General features: G+C 38.3%; 1 protein-coding gene across 1 annotated transcript in view; it reads right to left on the reverse strand.

Annotated features, from left to right (window-relative positions):
- GNPTAB (N-acetylglucosamine-1-phosphate transferase subunits alpha and beta) overlaps positions 1-17466 on the reverse strand; it is a 49392-nt gene that overhangs the window by 15111 nt on the left and 16815 nt on the right. The window contains exons 5-12 of the mRNA XM_063309450.1: positions 16355-16560; positions 14277-14341; positions 13367-13501; positions 5437-5598; positions 5007-5186; positions 3940-4110; positions 1394-1517; positions 250-453 (exon numbers count right to left, since the gene is read on the reverse strand). Coding sequence (XP_063165520.1) covers positions 250-453; positions 1394-1517; positions 3940-4110; positions 5007-5186; positions 5437-5598; positions 13367-13501; positions 14277-14341; positions 16355-16560 — 1247 coding nt within the window. The remainder of the gene's footprint in view (positions 1-249; positions 454-1393; positions 1518-3939; positions 4111-5006; positions 5187-5436; positions 5599-13366; positions 13502-14276; positions 14342-16354; positions 16561-17466) is intronic.

A 17466-nucleotide genomic window follows, 5' to 3' on the forward strand; every position in this document is an offset into this window, starting at 1 on the left:
TACGTTTCCTATTTTTTCCTTTTTATCCCAAACACATTAACATACCCTTAGCATGTCTCTTGTTGGATTAACATTCATGTGACATTGGTTTATCACGTGAGTCTTTCAAACAAATGTGGCCCCAGTACAGTGGAATTAAACGAACTGTTTTCACTGATACAGACTGAAGAATTGGGCCAGGTTATATACCTAAAGTGACGAAGATAGCTCACCCCCAAAGGCTATACTGCTAAATATGTATTGACATACCTTGTCCACAGTCACCAGCATCAAATCCACAAGAGAGAACATTGCATGCTTGATCACAGAATTTGTCAGCCAGCCATGAATTTGCACAGCCTTGGTTGCAATAAGAAACTCCACTTATTCCTGCACCAAATTGCCAGGATGGGACATTCCCAATACCTCCAACAGCTCCACCACCAGCACCGTATCGGCTACCCACACTATTACCTAGAAAAGAAAAAAAGATGGCAGTGCCTCATATCACCGCTGTGGAAAATCTTAAGTAAAAGAGAAAAGAGGTGGCTAAAAGGTCTAATTGTAGCACAGTTCTTAAATCATGAACTGATTTTATTTATTTAAAAGTAAAAAGAAGCTTTATTTAGAAGACCAAACTTAAAGCTTTCAGCATATTGGGGGTTGGGTGGGAGAGTATCAAATATACCAAGAATATTGTCATTTTAGAATTAATTTTTTCCTGCCTGGGTAATAGCAGCTATTAGAGATCAGGAGTAACATAAACAGAGTTGTTCTACTTTTTAATACCTCTGGCATGGGCCAAGGGGAAGAAGGAAATAACTGGGACTGAACAGACACTTTTCTATTCTGCTAATTCATCTCAGCCATTTCCAGTGTTCTGGCCCTTTCCTTGATGAAATGCTATTATACTGAGTGGATCACCACCGTGAAGGAACTGCCAACAAATACTGGTAAACAGCTAGCTTAGATATTAACACTAGGATACGAAAAGAGTGAGAAATTTTAGGATTCATTTTCACTGCCTATCAAACAAGCACAACCATTTCCACCCACATGGTGGGAATGTTAAAATCAAAGGAAAAGCTGAGTAGCAGCTGCTCAATGATTGCAGCAAAATCAGTGCTACACACCCAGGTCTCTTCTTTTCCCTGTACAAATTACTCCGTATCAGAATAGCGTGGCTATAGGGGAAGTGATTCTTTTCCTGCGTAGATGCAGTTGCATTAAAATGCTTGCCACTGAATGTGGGGCATTGGACTACAATGCCTTGTGAATGCAAATAGCCCTCTGAATGGCTCAGGACAGCCTGATGAATGTGCATCTCTGGCATCCTAAAACATAAACTGTCATCCACATAGCAACTGGTCCCTGAAATGTGAAAGGCCAGGTTTTAAGATGTATTTCTCCTTACCAATACAATCACCTCCATCCCAATCACAAGCAGAATTGTTACAGGCTTTATCACAATAACCGTCTTTAATCCATGAACCAGGGCATCCTTCAGCACAGTTGGGCACAGGCCAAGTCAAATAAACCTGATAATGGTCAGAAAAACATGTTGTTTTCACATTCATGGCTCTTCAAAAAGTATTTTAAACTCACCTCTGTACAGCAAACTGATCTGCCTATGCCAAGAATATAATGTTAACCTTGATTTATATATGGACAAATGTTTTCTTGTTGTTCCTTCATGTGACAGCAAAAGAAAAAGAAAAAAAAACTCAAATTGCAGATTCCAAATTCTCAAAATAAAAGAGAAAGGCTTTATATACAGTACCTTAGCTCAAGTTCCTACGAACCCAAACAGGGATCTCTATGTGATTCAGTTATCTGACAAACTTAAAATTGCTAAGCAGTTATTAAGTTAGTATCCATACATTTTAAATTAACATGTTAACCTTTATACAACCATCTGATTAAAAATATTTTAGTCTCATATAGGAACAAAATGATGCCAGCCTTCACTAATTACAAAAATGTTTTCAGTTATGTCATGCTAATACCAGAGTGATATTGTAGGCAATAGCTACTAAAAAAAACCACCTCCTTGTTTAGCCACAGAATTTGGGTAGCCTTAATCTGCCAGTGGTTGATGAATATTAGACAGAGCTTTGATGCTGGTACCTGATAATGCAGTATGAACCATTTTTTTGCACCACCAAGCATCACTATCACTGTCTCCTCAGGTGATAATGATTATTTAACCAATATTTGATTGATAAGAATGTTATAAATATTGATGGACTTAAGAAAACTCCTTTCATTACATTGGAAGCTCTGGCTCAAAAGCCCCAAAACGAAATGCATACACATAATATTGCTACTGAAGGATGTCTGTTTAACTCATAGGGTTGCCCATCAAAATACTGGCAAAGGTAAATAGAAAATGTTTGGAATCCTAATTGCAAATGTGTTAATATTTTATTTTGGGAAATAGAAACTAAAAATGTAAATTTTTCTTTAAGTAAAACTTGGCTCCTGATGACTTTCATGTCCATATCCATGTTGTTTTCCTGGGAACAATACAAAAATGGTTTACCACTGTTTTTTTCCAGGGTGTTTCTGTGATGTCTCATCTAGATACAGCCCTGATCTCCTGATGGTCTCTCATCCATGTATTAACCAGGTGATTAACCATCACCTAGCTGGGCAACAAGACTCTAGGTTGCAAACTATAACTGTTTAATACCTTTTAGCCATATTAAATAACCTATGAGTGTTTTGCTTTAATGCATACAAAACAGATAAATTGTTTTAAGATCCACGTTTTACAATCTAAGCTAATGTCTTTAGCATTCTCATTTCTAGGGATTTGTAAGCTTTGGAACATATACTGAAATTATTGCTTACCTGCCCTTCAGTGAAATAATTCCGGAGTAGTACAACAGAAGTTTGTTTTTTAATTATTTACACAACCATCTGAATACAACAGAGGGGTCCCTAACAAACAGCAATCAGTTAAGCAGAGGAAATACAAAAGAATATGACCTATTTCCCAAAAGGAAGTTGACCCTGAATGTAAGCCAACCCCACACTGCTGAAAAGATGAGAGGAAAGAAGTATGTAAACACAGACAAAAATCCTGCACAATGTCAAAGTTCCTTACCATGTCAACCTAGGGTTACCAGATGTAGCTGAAATCAGTCCTGGATACAGTATTTCTCCCTCCCCAATAAATATGGGTATATAACATTCTTGTGTAGGCATATTTCTTAATATGGGTATGTAACATTCTTGTTATATACCAATAAATATGGGTATATAACATTCTTGTATAGCCATATTATGTGTATCTTTCTCTCTGCTAGGATTATGCTGGGGAAAATCTATCTATATGTTTGCTAAGAGTTGACACTGACTTGATGTCATATAATCTATCAATCATAAAAATAATTGATCCCCTATCTGTATATAACAACCATTCTCTTTTACACACAAACTGTACACAAAAGTGCAGACACCCACATTTTCCTTACTCCATCTAGAAGAAACAGCAAAAAAGAATAGAACAGAATAGAAATCAGGTATGGAGATGGGGCAGATAGAATGAGAAGGAAAAGAAAAGGGGGGGACAGAACTGGTGAGAGATTAGCTGAAACAGATAACAAAGGAAATAAAAGAAACAGGAGGCCTCTGCTTAGATGTTAAAAACTGGGTCACATTCATCAGGCAATAAACCCCACCCAATCATGCACTAATTTTCATAGAGATCCACATTCTGTAGCCTGCCATTTGCACCTGTTGTCCATCCCATTGTTTTCAACACCTCCTTCTTTTCAATGAAAGTAAGACACCACTACCATCTTCATGTCACATGTAAGTATGGGGGGAGGGGTAGGAACTCATCTTCCTACGAATAAATAGGATAGCCACTATTATTAGTGTCAAGCTGGGCTAGAAGAAAGGTTGTTTGAGCTGTCAAATCTGATGCATCCAATTGTTTTGTGGTGAATTTACCTTTTGACCTTTGGAGTGACTATAGAAATCATCAGGCCAGACATCCTTCCCAAACATCACATCATCGTTTAAATAAATGAACTTCTGTGATAGACCTCTAATGTGGTGAATATGGCTTTCAATGGCAGGAGAACTAAAAGTAGGCAGATGACTCAAATTCTGGAATACGTCCTATAGTCATTAAAACAAAAACAAAAACTCCTTACTAGAAAAAAACCCCATCTTATAACATGTTTCAAAACATACTGCCAAATGTTTGGAAAAACTCTTTACTTGCTTTCATACATACTAAGCAACGATAGCATGAAAACATGAATATACTTAAACATCTCTCACATACAAGAACAGTTGTAATATCATCATCCTTGTCACCATTGCACTTTAGGACTTCAGATGAAGGCCAAATGGAAGAGGCTACATCAGTCCTTTCAAGTTACCTTTAGCCCAGGAAATGAAACCATGGTTTGGAGGACTCTCCAATCCTAGACACATCACACCAAGACTGTTTTATAGCAAACCATAATATTTGAAGGGAAGAGTCACACATCACACAAAACAAAAAACAGAACCCATATGGTGGATAATTATGTGTGAACCAAATCACAAGTTTGTGCTTCCATACTTAAATTCACCATCAGTTTTTATCTTCTGATAATTTAAAACAAGCTTTCACATGTTACTGAAGCTGGTTTGTTTTCAACTAACCATCATGAACTTCAACCACAGTATCAGGTCAGGCAACATTGCCAGTTGTGGTAAAGCAAACATAGAAACAAAAGTTGCTGAGCTCCACATGGAAGGAAAAGAAAAAAATAAGAGTGGTTTACTGTGGTGTATGCCTACTCATGCATCTTGCAATAAATCAGGGCTCTGGTGTTCTCTGATTTGTGAGGACTGGAACTCACCCCCTAATTTGGAAGACACAAGATTAGGGAAGAAAATACGTACTAACATATTTTTTGTGAGCTGTGAATGCCACCCTTGTCTATCCACCTATCAATGTCACGAAAATCTTTTTTTTTTTTTTTAAATTGTCCAAGAAGGAAGAGGTTTCCAAAAACGTTTACCTGATGTGTTACTATAGTAACCCGAGGGTTGTCCAAATTGAGCCAGGAAGGAATCTGCCCATTTGTGACTATGAAGATGTGTCGCACCCACGGGGCATGCCTCTCTATTGATCGCAACGAGTACCGCAACTCTTCATTATCTTCAAAGCGGCTGGGTGAAATATCTTCATCCTGTTTAGACTGTTGGAAGAGCGTGTGACTTCCTCAACTGAGTATCTTCAGTACATATATTAGGACTATAGCTCCCATCCTCACTAGCCGTCTGGCTGTAAATGATGAGAACTGTTGTCCAAAATATCTAGACTATAGATGCACACTTTTCAATTCGCTGTTTCTAATTCTTCACATCACACCATAAAATGTAGTTCTCATCAAGCATGGAAAATTTTTAAACTATTTGTTTTTCTTTACATTAAAGAATTTTGCCTACCTGGCTGATGGCACTGAGATCCCACAATAAATAAGCAGGATTAAGTGTCAGTTCTTTCCCGTCTATAGTCATATTCTTCTTTGCTTGTTTATTCAGATCTTGGAAAACCTTGGGATCAATCAGTTGCAAGAGTGCTACGCTGGCTTCTGAATAAAGCTGCAACTATATAGAAAAACAACATTTTCAAACCCTGGAATGAAACCACACTTATTTTTTTCCCTTCTGTGTGACCCGTATGACTTTCTACTATAGCTGTTATAAGACATAGATTTGACACCAATATGTAGCCCTGGTTTTGGATGCCCTAATAAGCCCAGTTGTTGGATAAAAAATGACAAACTATGGTTTGACAAAGGAAAGAATAATGCAGAAAGGCAAACACAAGAGGACAGGAGAGGGAAGGAAAAAAAGGTATGAAAACAGGATTTATTTCCGATTCTTCAAGTTCTGCCTCAGAAGATCAAATGTGTTAAATCTTACATCAGCTGGTTTCCTTGATATTCTTTACATTAGGATCTATAAATCTGGATCTACCTTTTTATTAAAAAACACTTTATGATCCTGTTACATCATGTCTCCCCAAGCAGTAACATCATTTACACTTACTATCATGTTGCGATACTATACAATACACTGAAATGAAACGTCCAAACAAACTGTTTAACTGTGCATTCTCCAGTGCATTTTGAACTCAGCTTAAAGCAGTGTTTCCCAACCTCAGCAACTTTAAGATGTGAGGACTTCAACTCCCAGAATTCCCCAGCCAGCATGCACCTTAAAAGTTGCTGAGGTTGAGAAAATCTGGCTTAAAGGACTGAGAAAACTGAGATACAGAAAAGGAGAACGAATCCATTTGCTGATCTTCCCAAAATCCTCAGCCAGTGTTACAAGCTCACTGCTAAGGTCATTCATTACTAGGGTACTATTTGATCTGTTGCTGTTTTTACCACTTGCTACCAATTATTTTAGATATCAGCTTTCTTAACGGGCAAGTAGTTCACACTAGGCACTGCATCGGACAGCAGTGTGGCATGAAAAGAGCAAATTGATGTTTTCATCCTCAAAGAAAGTACATTTCAGATACATTTATTGGGAGAAGCAGAAATAAAAAAGTTGGCCACATTTCTCAATATGATCAAATGAGGTATGAAAGATTACTAATGTTTTGGAGGAGTTATTACAGCCTTGTGATCTGCTGCTAATTTTGGGCAAGTAAGGTTACCACCAAGCAAACACATAAATAGCAAACTACCCCATTTGTGAAGGTGGATCACAGAACAAAATACACCCTCTTGGATAACCCTGCACTGTTTCTATAGCCTCTCCCCACTTCCCCAGCCCCAATTTCTGATCTGCCAATCTTACATGGTTTAACAGTCCTTAAGCAATTATTTTCCAAGCTGTTGCCTTCAGGTGTATTGATCTTCAACCACCATAATATCTAGCCAGCATAGCCATGAGAGTTGAGGCAGCTGGCATGAAAGCTCCATGTGGCATCCTGTTTTGGGGTATACCAGCAAATCAAGATAAGCAGTCTTTATTCTGGTTAGCTCAGTAAAGGAGAGATGCACCTAATGAGTGAATCACCTGTGCCCCTTCTTTGCAAATATCTTCTTTATTATTTTATATGAAAAATAAAAATCAAAAGACACAAAACGTTACAATTCTCATATACTAATCAAAAGTAGTTTTACATATATATTCATATCCTATCATGCAATGTAACTATTAATATCTGTCATTTTATTTAATAGTGAGGAAATGGGAGATTTTATAGGCAGTTCAAATTTCCAAACATTATTCTATTTGGGGCACCTGGTGATAAAATACTTGTTCAAATATAGGCATGTTCTTCAGACTAATATACAGTATGACTGAGAACAGGTATCTTCCCATAATTGCAAAACTAAATAAAAGGCTATTATAGTAATTTTTCCTTTTGTTGATTTCCAAACTATTCGATGTAATAATTCTAATTTTAATTCTAAAGAACTGTTATTTTCCCAAATGGTCTTCCACTGAGGTTACTGTACATATTAAATCATCTGGAGCTAGAGGGGATTCAGAATCACTTAAGAATGCCAATCCATATACAGACATATGAGTTTTATTGAAGATAAAACTCCCTTGCACTTTCTGGCAAATGGTATTGATGTTCCAAATTTTCATATGCAGAGAAAATATAATATTCTGCACTCCTTCCATGTTCTCCAAATTAACATGCTATTTTCAAGTCTGTATTCCCCCAGAATACTTGTTTTGACGTTTTTAAATGTGTCTTCATTTTTGCTTTAAAATGTAATAGATAATTATGTAAATGCAGTATCTGTTCATATCCCACTTGTGATTTTGTTCCAGTCTGAACATTCCTTTAAAATAACATTTGAATTTCCTAAGTTTCATAGCTACAGTAAATAACAATAATTTTTAAATTAAAACCAAGTCTTTACTGTATATATTTTGTTCTATGAGAAAGCAAACTAGCAGTGGTATTTTACTCAATCATTAATATGTTTACACTTCTTTGTCTTTGAAAAAAATCACAACCAGGATGTGCACAGATATTGCATTTATATCTGAGTCTATTACATTTTGAACCAAATTAAGAATAAGGCAAATTTACAAAACAAGCAATTTTGATAAATGGAAGAAAGGTATACTTTTTCAGTTGGATGCAGTAAATGCCACACATTAAAACAAACTCATGTATGTGTAATCCTTCAGTGCTAACTAATCTAAAGAACTTAACTTCTTAGGTGAAGAATGTCTATCTGAAACTGGACTAAGAACTTTATTAAATACCCCATTTTTAACTTCCCTAGAAACTGCTGGCAAAGCAGCAAGGTGTTGTAAAATATACCTGTCTTGCCTATTTATTCAACTGTCATAAATCCCAAGGTAACTTAGCTCTGAACCTGAATTATAACTGACCTTTCCCCTCTCCTTTCACACATTTGTCTAGTTCACCCAGCTTGTTCAATCATAAATGTAAGACCAGCTGTCACTTATGACATTTTAAGGCTGTTGATGGTTTGCATTCTCTTGCTACCTGATAGCTCCAAATGTGACTCATGACATCTGCCATTAGAAAAATCTGATAAATCTCAATCTTTCCAGACCATCATTTAGACAATCTGATGAAAGGATAGCCTCCTTGGAGTTAAGACCCAGGTGAGTTATGGAGACACTCTCCAAAAATAATGCTGTGGAAATGCTACAGATTGCAAAACTGCCATCAGCAGCCTTGTATTTCCTCACAAGCTCAACAATGTCACACTGTCCTCTCTGCAGTCCATCATCTTATATATATTTAAGCAGTCTTCAGAAGTTCCATTCCACCTGGGAAGATTGCATTAATTTAGCTGTTTCCCAGTATCTCACCTTCCTAATTATCAAGGAAACTCATATATAGCCGTGATTCCCAGGCCAAGACCAGGGAACCAGTGGGGAACTGAGAAGGTTTTAGAGAGAGTTTTCTAATGTAGGCACTAATTTTTAAATGTCCAATCTCTTGGGAGAATGCCAAATTTCACAATAGTTGGTAATCTTGTGAGTTTTTTGCTTCTTTATTTTTTTAAATGGAATTAATTATTATTTAATTTTGGGATCTTGTGGATGATGTTTAAGGGGAAACAGTCTGCAAACCACCTGAATATCCAGGTATGTTACATGACAACCCCCTGAATTCCTAGATGGGACTTCTGAATGCTGTAATCTGACACACCTGGGGAGTACTGGACCAGGAAAAGCAATGTAATGAGAGAACTGTACCGTACATCCAAACTAAGCCACAAGTTCACAATTACAGTCAATTAAGATTGACTTTTGGTTAACAAGCTGATTGGCAGCAAATTCAAGCATAACTAATTAAATTCCTTTTTCTCATAATGACCAATTAAAGTATATGCCACAAGTCTGCAATTAAACTTAAATGGATTTCAGAAAAGATAGGAAATAAAGGAGAAGAAACAGAACATAGGGAACAGAAGGGAAGAAAGGTCCCGCCACTCACTGTATTTTTAAATTTTACAGCCAAGCTACATATTCTGCTAAATATGTGTGTGTATAATATCATGTGTGTACTTTCATATGTTATGCGTTCATAATATATGTACTTTATTTAAAAATAAATATAAGCATGCAGAGTCTGGAAATAAATCAGGGTGGCAGCATATGAGCCAAGTTGTCTTACTCTAGCCCCTTCCTCCACCATTAACCCAACTAAGATTGTCTAACTCAATGTTTCTCAATCTTGGCAACTTTAAGATGTGTGGACTTCAACTCCCAGAATTCCCTGGCCAGCCTCCAGGGGAGGTGTGAAGAATCTCTTAGTTACATTGTTACAATAAATCTACTTTTCCCAAAGTTTCACTGTATTGTTTTTATTGTTCAATTGTGTTCATTTTGGTGTTTGGATTTTTAGAGGAGGTGTGTACATTAAGATTACACTAAAGGGAGGTGTGATGGCAAAAAGTTTAGGGACCCCTGCCTTATGCACTTGGAGGTTCCTTCCCATTTTTTTCTTCTCAAAAAACGATAGTAGCATCCTCTGTGAATCTGACCTATATAAAGGCAGCTAAACTTTCTTTGTTATGGGTCATAATCCCTTAGAAGTTAGGATTGTGTTGGAGCTGTCAAGAGCTCCATGCCACTGTAAAGTGGTCCAAAAACTAAGCAGGTTGGAATAGGATCCAAGGAGGAAGTTTTTTGGAGCTAAACCAACAACACTGGGTCCTTGGCTGTAATGAATTTAGTTTTTGCAGGCTAGGTGTCAGATCCCCCTGATCAAAGGTTTTACAAAAACCCATCAGGTGCTGACACTAGGGGTGGTAAGTATTATAGTCCAAAACATCTGAAAAGATGGGAAAATGCTGGAGAAGCCAAATTTTGCCCTATTTAATTAGAATCAAAGGGACGCGGTGGCGCTGTGGGTTAAACTGCTGAGCTGTCGATCGGAAGGTCGGCGGTTCGAAACCGCGCGGCGGGGTGAGCTCCCGTTGTTAATCCCAGCTCCTGCTCACCTAGCAGTTCGAAAACATGCAAATGTGAGTAGATCAATAGGTACCGCTTCGGCGGGAAGGTAACGGCGTTCCTTGTTGTCATGCTGGCCACATGACCCGGAAGTGTCCTATGGACAACGCCGGCTCCAAGGCTTAGAAACGGAGATGAGCACCGCCCCCTAGAGTCGGACTCGACTGGACTTTACGTCAAGGGAAATCTTTACCTTAATTAGAATCAAACATTCCGCTTTCAATTTTTTTATAACGTACTAAAAGCCTTTTCCAGATGCTAATTTATAACAAACAGAGATAAAAGGCAGTTACAGAAATTGCTGATAGAACTACAGCTCAGAGACCTTGTGCAAACCTTGTTTCTTGATACCCTGAGTATAAGCTCTTTAGACCACATCCAGAACTGAAGAGACGTGCCTTTCCAGTTTGGCTGATGCCAGGTACTGATTTACATTTGTAGCAAAACTTATTTAAAATTCAGGCTTTATCCTTATTTATTCTTCCTGGCCCCAAAAGGTACAAGTCTGGAATATTTATTTATAGGTACCTTGAAAAAAAGCTTGGCCTAAGTATTCAAATTATAAGGCTACGGTGACACCTAGTGATCAGATGTAAATACCTGTAAAATGTTATTCCTTGTGACTACTGTGAAATAAATGCAATATATTATTTGTCTTAAGGAGAGCAGTAGAACAAACTTACATCCCTTCTCCCAATACTGCTATGCCTTTAATCAAATCTTTAATTTAAGTAACTTGTAGTTGTTAAAAACTTGGAATTCATGGAAACATCTACATAGGTATTCAGCCAACCTCTAAGTAAATCAACGTGAACTGCCTCAGACCTAATTTGCAGCTGTCCTAGGGAAACTGGAATATATTTGAAGAAATCCAAACCAAATAATTCTGTACAAATTGGCAGATACCATGTCTGTAAAAGAATAAGCACTTTCTCCATATCTCTATAATGAAAAGGAGACAAAGTAGTATAGTAAATTAAGTAACTGGTTTGCCTTCCAGTGACATGGATGATTTGGCCAGCTGCAGCTTTTGGCATCTTCCCCAAAGCCACAGATGAGCACAGACAGTAGCACTCCATGCACATCATCAATGACACCACCATCCATCCCTCACATCAACTTCTCTCTGCTGCTGTGGCACCTAGTAGGTTCCAACCCTCTCTCTCCTCTTTTCAAAGTTTTGAATCAGATCTCAGCCTGAATTTGGTAGCCAGTGCAGAGCACATTCCAACAAGTGTTAAGTAAAAGTTACAACCAAGGCATGAGAATCTGTCACGGGACAAGATGTCCCCTGGAGCACATGGCCAACTACACTTAAAATTTAGTGAGTGGCAGCTTTGGGGGTTGACTAGGAAGGAAATTTGACTGTTTTTCTTTTATGAACCCATTTAAAAGAGCTGAGCTGGATGAATAAAGACAAACCTCTTGTCCAAAATGTGTGAAGGATATAAGTGCTACCTTGATGGAACAGCATTTCCCCAGAAAGGGTCAGTGTACAATTTGTGGGACCTCCTGGACTCAGGGCTCCTGCTCAAGGAGCAGGTGGCAGTTGTGGTTAAAGGGGCCTTTGCACAAGTCCATCTTGTGCAATTGCACCCATTTTTGGACCTGGGGGCCTGCCTAATAGCCACTCATGCCCTAGTCACTCCTCATTTGGACTACTGCAATGTGCTCTACTTGGGGCTGCCCTTTAGACCACCCACAAAATTCAACTGGCACAGAATACAGTGGTGTACACAGTTTTGGGCATCATACTTTTTGTGCGTGTTACACAGCTGCTGTGTGAGCTGCGATGGCTCCCAATTTTTTCCTGAATGCAATTCAAGATGCTGATTATCACCTTTAAAGCCCTATATGGCACAGGACCAGGCTTTATTTATTTTTCAAATTTCTATCACCGCCCATCTCCCCCAAAAGGACTCTGGGTGGTTATCTGTGGGATCGCCTCTCCCTGAGGACATCTACCTGTCCCTCTAGATTGGATAAGGTGGGCTCACTTCAGGTCCCCTGTATTAAATTTTGTCACCTGGTAGGACTTAGGAATAAAGCCTTTGCCATACAGTAGCTGTGCCTCCCCTATGCAATAGCCTTTCCTCCGAGATAAGGAGGGCCCCAACCCTTCTTGCCTACTGGAAGGCTGTTAAGGCCTGGCTCTCCCCTCAGGTGTTGGGTCAGGGTGGGAGGGGAGTTCAGCCTTTTGTGTGTTTTTCTTGAGAGGGTACCATAAACACCCAGAGTCCTCTTTTGGGAGAGATGGGCAGTGATAGAAATTTGAAGAATGAATGAATAAATAAATAAATAAATAAATTATGGTGCTGCTGCTGTTTTAATCTTGTATTAACTGGCCCACTGTATTCTGGGCCAGTTAATTAATAAAATACAAGATTAGTAATTAATTTACTAATTAATTACTAATTTACTAATTCACTAAAGTAATTAATTAATGTATTTTATTAATTAGTAATTAATAAAATACAAGATTAAAACATCAGCAGTTTTAATCTTGTATTTTATTATTTGTGTGTCTGTTAGCTGGCTAGGGTTGTTTTACATAATAGAGACAGCCATATAAATGTTGAAAACAAATGAATAAATGAGTTGGTACTGGGCTCATGTTATCCTGCAGTTTCTTAATTATATTACATTTTCCCAATGAATTGGTGCATTAGGGCATTTGCAGTAGCATTTGGTAGCTTTATAGATCTCCACATTTTCAAAGTTCAAAGTTTTGATTGTATGAGTACTCTTACTTTAAAATTGGCCAGGATAAAATAATCTTGATAGAGTAGAATGGAAAAATAAAAATGGCACTTAGCAAATGGCATAGTCTATTATTTAGAATTGTGAGGTTTTATTGAATGGGCAGTTGGTATTGTTCCTCAGGCTCTAGCCATCTTACCTGCTTTATTTTGGAAGCAAGGATTTCTGGCAGCTTTGTTCTTAGCTGATTTGTCTCTTTAAAGGTAAGTGGAAATCCTTTCAGGAAAACCAAGTCTTGCATTATCACTAAACCTGGAACTTCTTTATCAGTAGTCTGAAAGAAAATCAAATTTTCACCATGTTTTATTCTTCCCATCCCCCCCAAAAAAAATCTGAGAAAGAAATTATATAAAGGATCTTGGAATTCTGTCTGTCTGTCCATCAGCACAATAACTCTTCAAAAACTGAACTGAATGAGACTAAATTTGGGGTGTGGGGAGCAACTAGCAAAAGAAAGGCTGGATTCAAAAATGGACCAGATCCAACTCAGGGCTGCAGATAAGCAATTCCTTAAATTTTCCCAATACATCTCTATGGGAAGAGGCAATTGGGCAGCGCCTCATAATGTCAGCAACGGCACCGTTATAACCTCCCTTCCCAGGTCTCACGTGACTCAGAGGGAGCCAAAGCCACTTTCCCTGTTTCCCAGTGTGCACATACAGACGTGAAGGACAGAGAAATACATACGCATGCATATACACGGGTACAACGTATAGCAGAAAAAAAATATAGACCTCCCTTGTGGCCAATTGGTAAAGAGATGGGAAAGAATTTCAGAGCCACGCGCTGTAGGTTTTTCCTATCCTGATTTATTTAAGAATTTTTAATTTTGTTCCCAGAGGTGAACTCTACAATATTTGGAGTCATGTACAAGCATGTTTAAATATTATACTGAGATTATTTAAACTTTTCACTTACAAGTATTTAGAAACATTACAACAAAAGATGTTTAAAATCAGTGACTTGACTTTTAACAAAACATTAGGCTGCAAGTCACACTTTATTACAAGCATATACACTAACTTCCCAGTAAATGTTCAGGGACATACCAAATATCCCCTCCATGCTGTTTGCTTGCTATTCTCCTTGATCATCAGGGAATGGGCATCTTCGGCTGAAACAGTAAGAAATTCAAATCCCAGGTCATCACTTCATAGACTGCAGAGTTTTAAAAGTTAAAACTAAGATTACACACATATTTTCCAGGGGCACTTTTTAAAGCATGGCAGAATGGAGATGACACAGTTCCATTAAGCTGTGTGCCCCGATAGACATTTCTCTATCTTGAAGATCAACACAGAGAGGCATTCCTTCCAATGTAATCCTGCATAGACAAAAGCAGTTTGTCCAGTGTGTGCCTTCTTTCATTAAGATTAGGCATGAAGGCCAGAACTCCCCATTCCCTTTTTTGGGCAGCAGGTGGTGGTGGTGTCTTCAAGTCACTGTTGACTATGGGCAACTGCCTGGACAAGTCACTGCAGTCTTCTTGGCAAGATTTTTGGAAATGGTTTGCCCCTAGGGCTGAGAGAGAGTGACTGGCCAAGGTCCCCCAGCTGGCTTTGTGCCTGAGGCAGGACTAGAACTCATGGTCCTTCGGTTTCTAGCCTGGTGCCTTAACCACTAGACCAAACTGGCTGTCTCCCATTCCTTAAGTAAAGGGAAATTTGATTCTTGAAATGGTTGTTGGATTTGAATATTCCAGGATAAGTAAAGCTGTACTACCTTGGTACTGTTGTTATATATCAATTTTTTATCAGACTTTGTGGCTTTAATCATACTTTTGCAGTTACTGCAACTTTATTGATGAAGTTTTATATTGTATTGTGTTGCAAACTGTTGTGGCTTAGTTTTACCAGAAACAAGCAAGTTATAACTACAATTGAGAAATCAAGAAATAAATAAAAGTATTGCCAAATATTTTCAAGACTGAGCATGCAAATAGACTTACTATATATTTACATTAATTTAAAATGAGACAGGCTTTATTTGGAAATTTAGTAGACCATCATTTAGGGTTCTAGATGGGGAAGGAGAGGAAGCAAGAAAAGATAACCCAAATCTCCATGTGAAAAAGGTAAAGGTAAAGGTTTCCCTTGACGTAAAGTCCAGTCGTGTCCGACTCTAGGGGGCGGTGCTCATCTCCGTTTCTAAGCCTTGGAGCCGGCGTTGTCATAGACACTTCCGGGTCATGTGGCCAGCATGACGACACGGAACGCTGTTACCTTCCCGCCGAAGCGGTACCTATTGATCTACTCACATTTGCATGTTTTCGAACTGCTTGGTGTGCAGGAGCTGGGACTAGCAACGGGCGCTCACCCCGCCGCGCGGTTTCGAACTGCCGACCTTCCGATCGGCAGCTCAGCGGTTTAACCCGCAGCGCCACCGCGTCCCCCATGTGAAAAGACATATGAAAAACACTATTGGGAAATGGCATTTCACAAGGAGCTAGAAAAAGAATCTGACTTTGAACCAGAGATGATACACAATGCCTCAGTCTCTCTTCCATTTGATATGTTTGTCCACACTGGGTGGGAGTACAGGAAATGGTAGACATCAAAAGTCTGCAACAGACCAGATTGGGGAAGACTAATCTTCCTTCATTCCAGCTATAGGGGGGTGGAAGTAGAACACCAAGACATGGGCCCACCCCCCAGTTTTGTGCACTCCTTTGGTCTCTTTTCTGAATTTTAAGTAAAAGTAACAGTAAAGTTACACAAAGATGACAATCATAGAGGGACTGTATCCATATAAGATGTTTCATTAGAGCAGCATCACTTCATATTCTTTCATATTATTTTTCTCTACAAAATGCAACCTTCTCTTGCTACATATGTATGTATATAGTTGAATGTGACAGACGGACAGATGGATGGATAAAGAGTATGTATATCTAACTATGTGTGTATCTGCATTTAGAATTAGATCAAAAAGGTTATTTTTAGGACATATTGTTTTTTGCTACTGTACTAAGTTTATCCAATGCGTTTCTTAAATCATGGCAACAGAGGTAGGAGGGGTGGAATTCTTTATAGAAGGTTCTGGAAAAGTAGTAAACCAATGATAACCACCCAGTGGTAAACTGAAACCATACATATTCAAGCAACAGCATATGAAAGCAGATCTGTACCTTCTTTAGCAGTGTCAAAAACAACTACCGTCACATTGGTGGAAGGATTTTTTGGCTTTGCAACAGAGAATATATTGTTGGCAGATCGCAGCAGAGGATAGACAGATGGCAGGTCCTTAAGAGTAATGTTGTTCGGCAAAGCGGGGTCCAAGACAAGCATTGGCACTTTGATGCAGTGTGTCAATAAACACTCCAGTTGCTTCTCACTAGGATCAAGAGAGGATCAAAGCCAGACTTACTTTTAGGATTAAAATTGCATGCCTGGTTATTTATGTATGACAGATGTTCGATCAAACAGAATCTGAAAAGCTAGTATTGTTTTGGCATACTTTTTTCTTTAACAACTCATTAATATTCAGACCCATGTCAACTTTGCAAAAACAGTATCATTTAAAAAAAGATTTATCAAGTAAGACTTCACACCTTGTCACATACAGCTTATGTATATCACTCAGTTCAATCAAATACTGAAACTAGGGATGAATTGGGAAGCTGTTTACACCCTCTTTATTTGTGACATATCAATCAACACAGGCAAGCACAGAAAGCAGTATTTTGATGAACATGCTGTTTATATACATACTAATACAACATTCTTCACTTATTAAGTAAATCATGGATAACATCTGATTATGTCAGAGACAAGATTTTTAATAAATACACTGCTTCCCTATCTCTCCTAATACATGCACAAAAATAAGACTGAAGGTGATAGATAGATAGATAGATAGATAGATAGATAGATAGATAGATAGATAGAGCCAGCCAAAATCTTGTCCCCAGGATCTGATAAAAAGATCAACATTCTAAAACTGGCATTTTATTGAACTTGGCGGTTTTGTAAAATGCTGACCATTTAATTACTAAGACAGACAGGTAGACAGATTAATTTGGTCTACAGACACCTGGCATGTTATGGGTGCCATTACATCTGTGGCTGCTACATTGCCAACCTGATTATTTCCCTAAGTGAATTACTATAATATAGGGGTGAGCAACATTTAAGAGGTTAGAAGCAGTAATTCACATTCTAAAAGGTCACTGAAAGTCATCCATTCAAGTGGTGACCTCACTAGAGGGGCCACTTTCCCCCCTGCTTTTTAGAAGTGTTG

The sequence above is a fragment of the Candoia aspera genome, chromosome 7 (assembly GCF_035149785.1).
Source record: "Candoia aspera isolate rCanAsp1 chromosome 7, rCanAsp1.hap2, whole genome shotgun sequence".
Taxonomy (NCBI): domain Eukaryota; kingdom Metazoa; phylum Chordata; class Lepidosauria; order Squamata; family Boidae; genus Candoia; species Candoia aspera.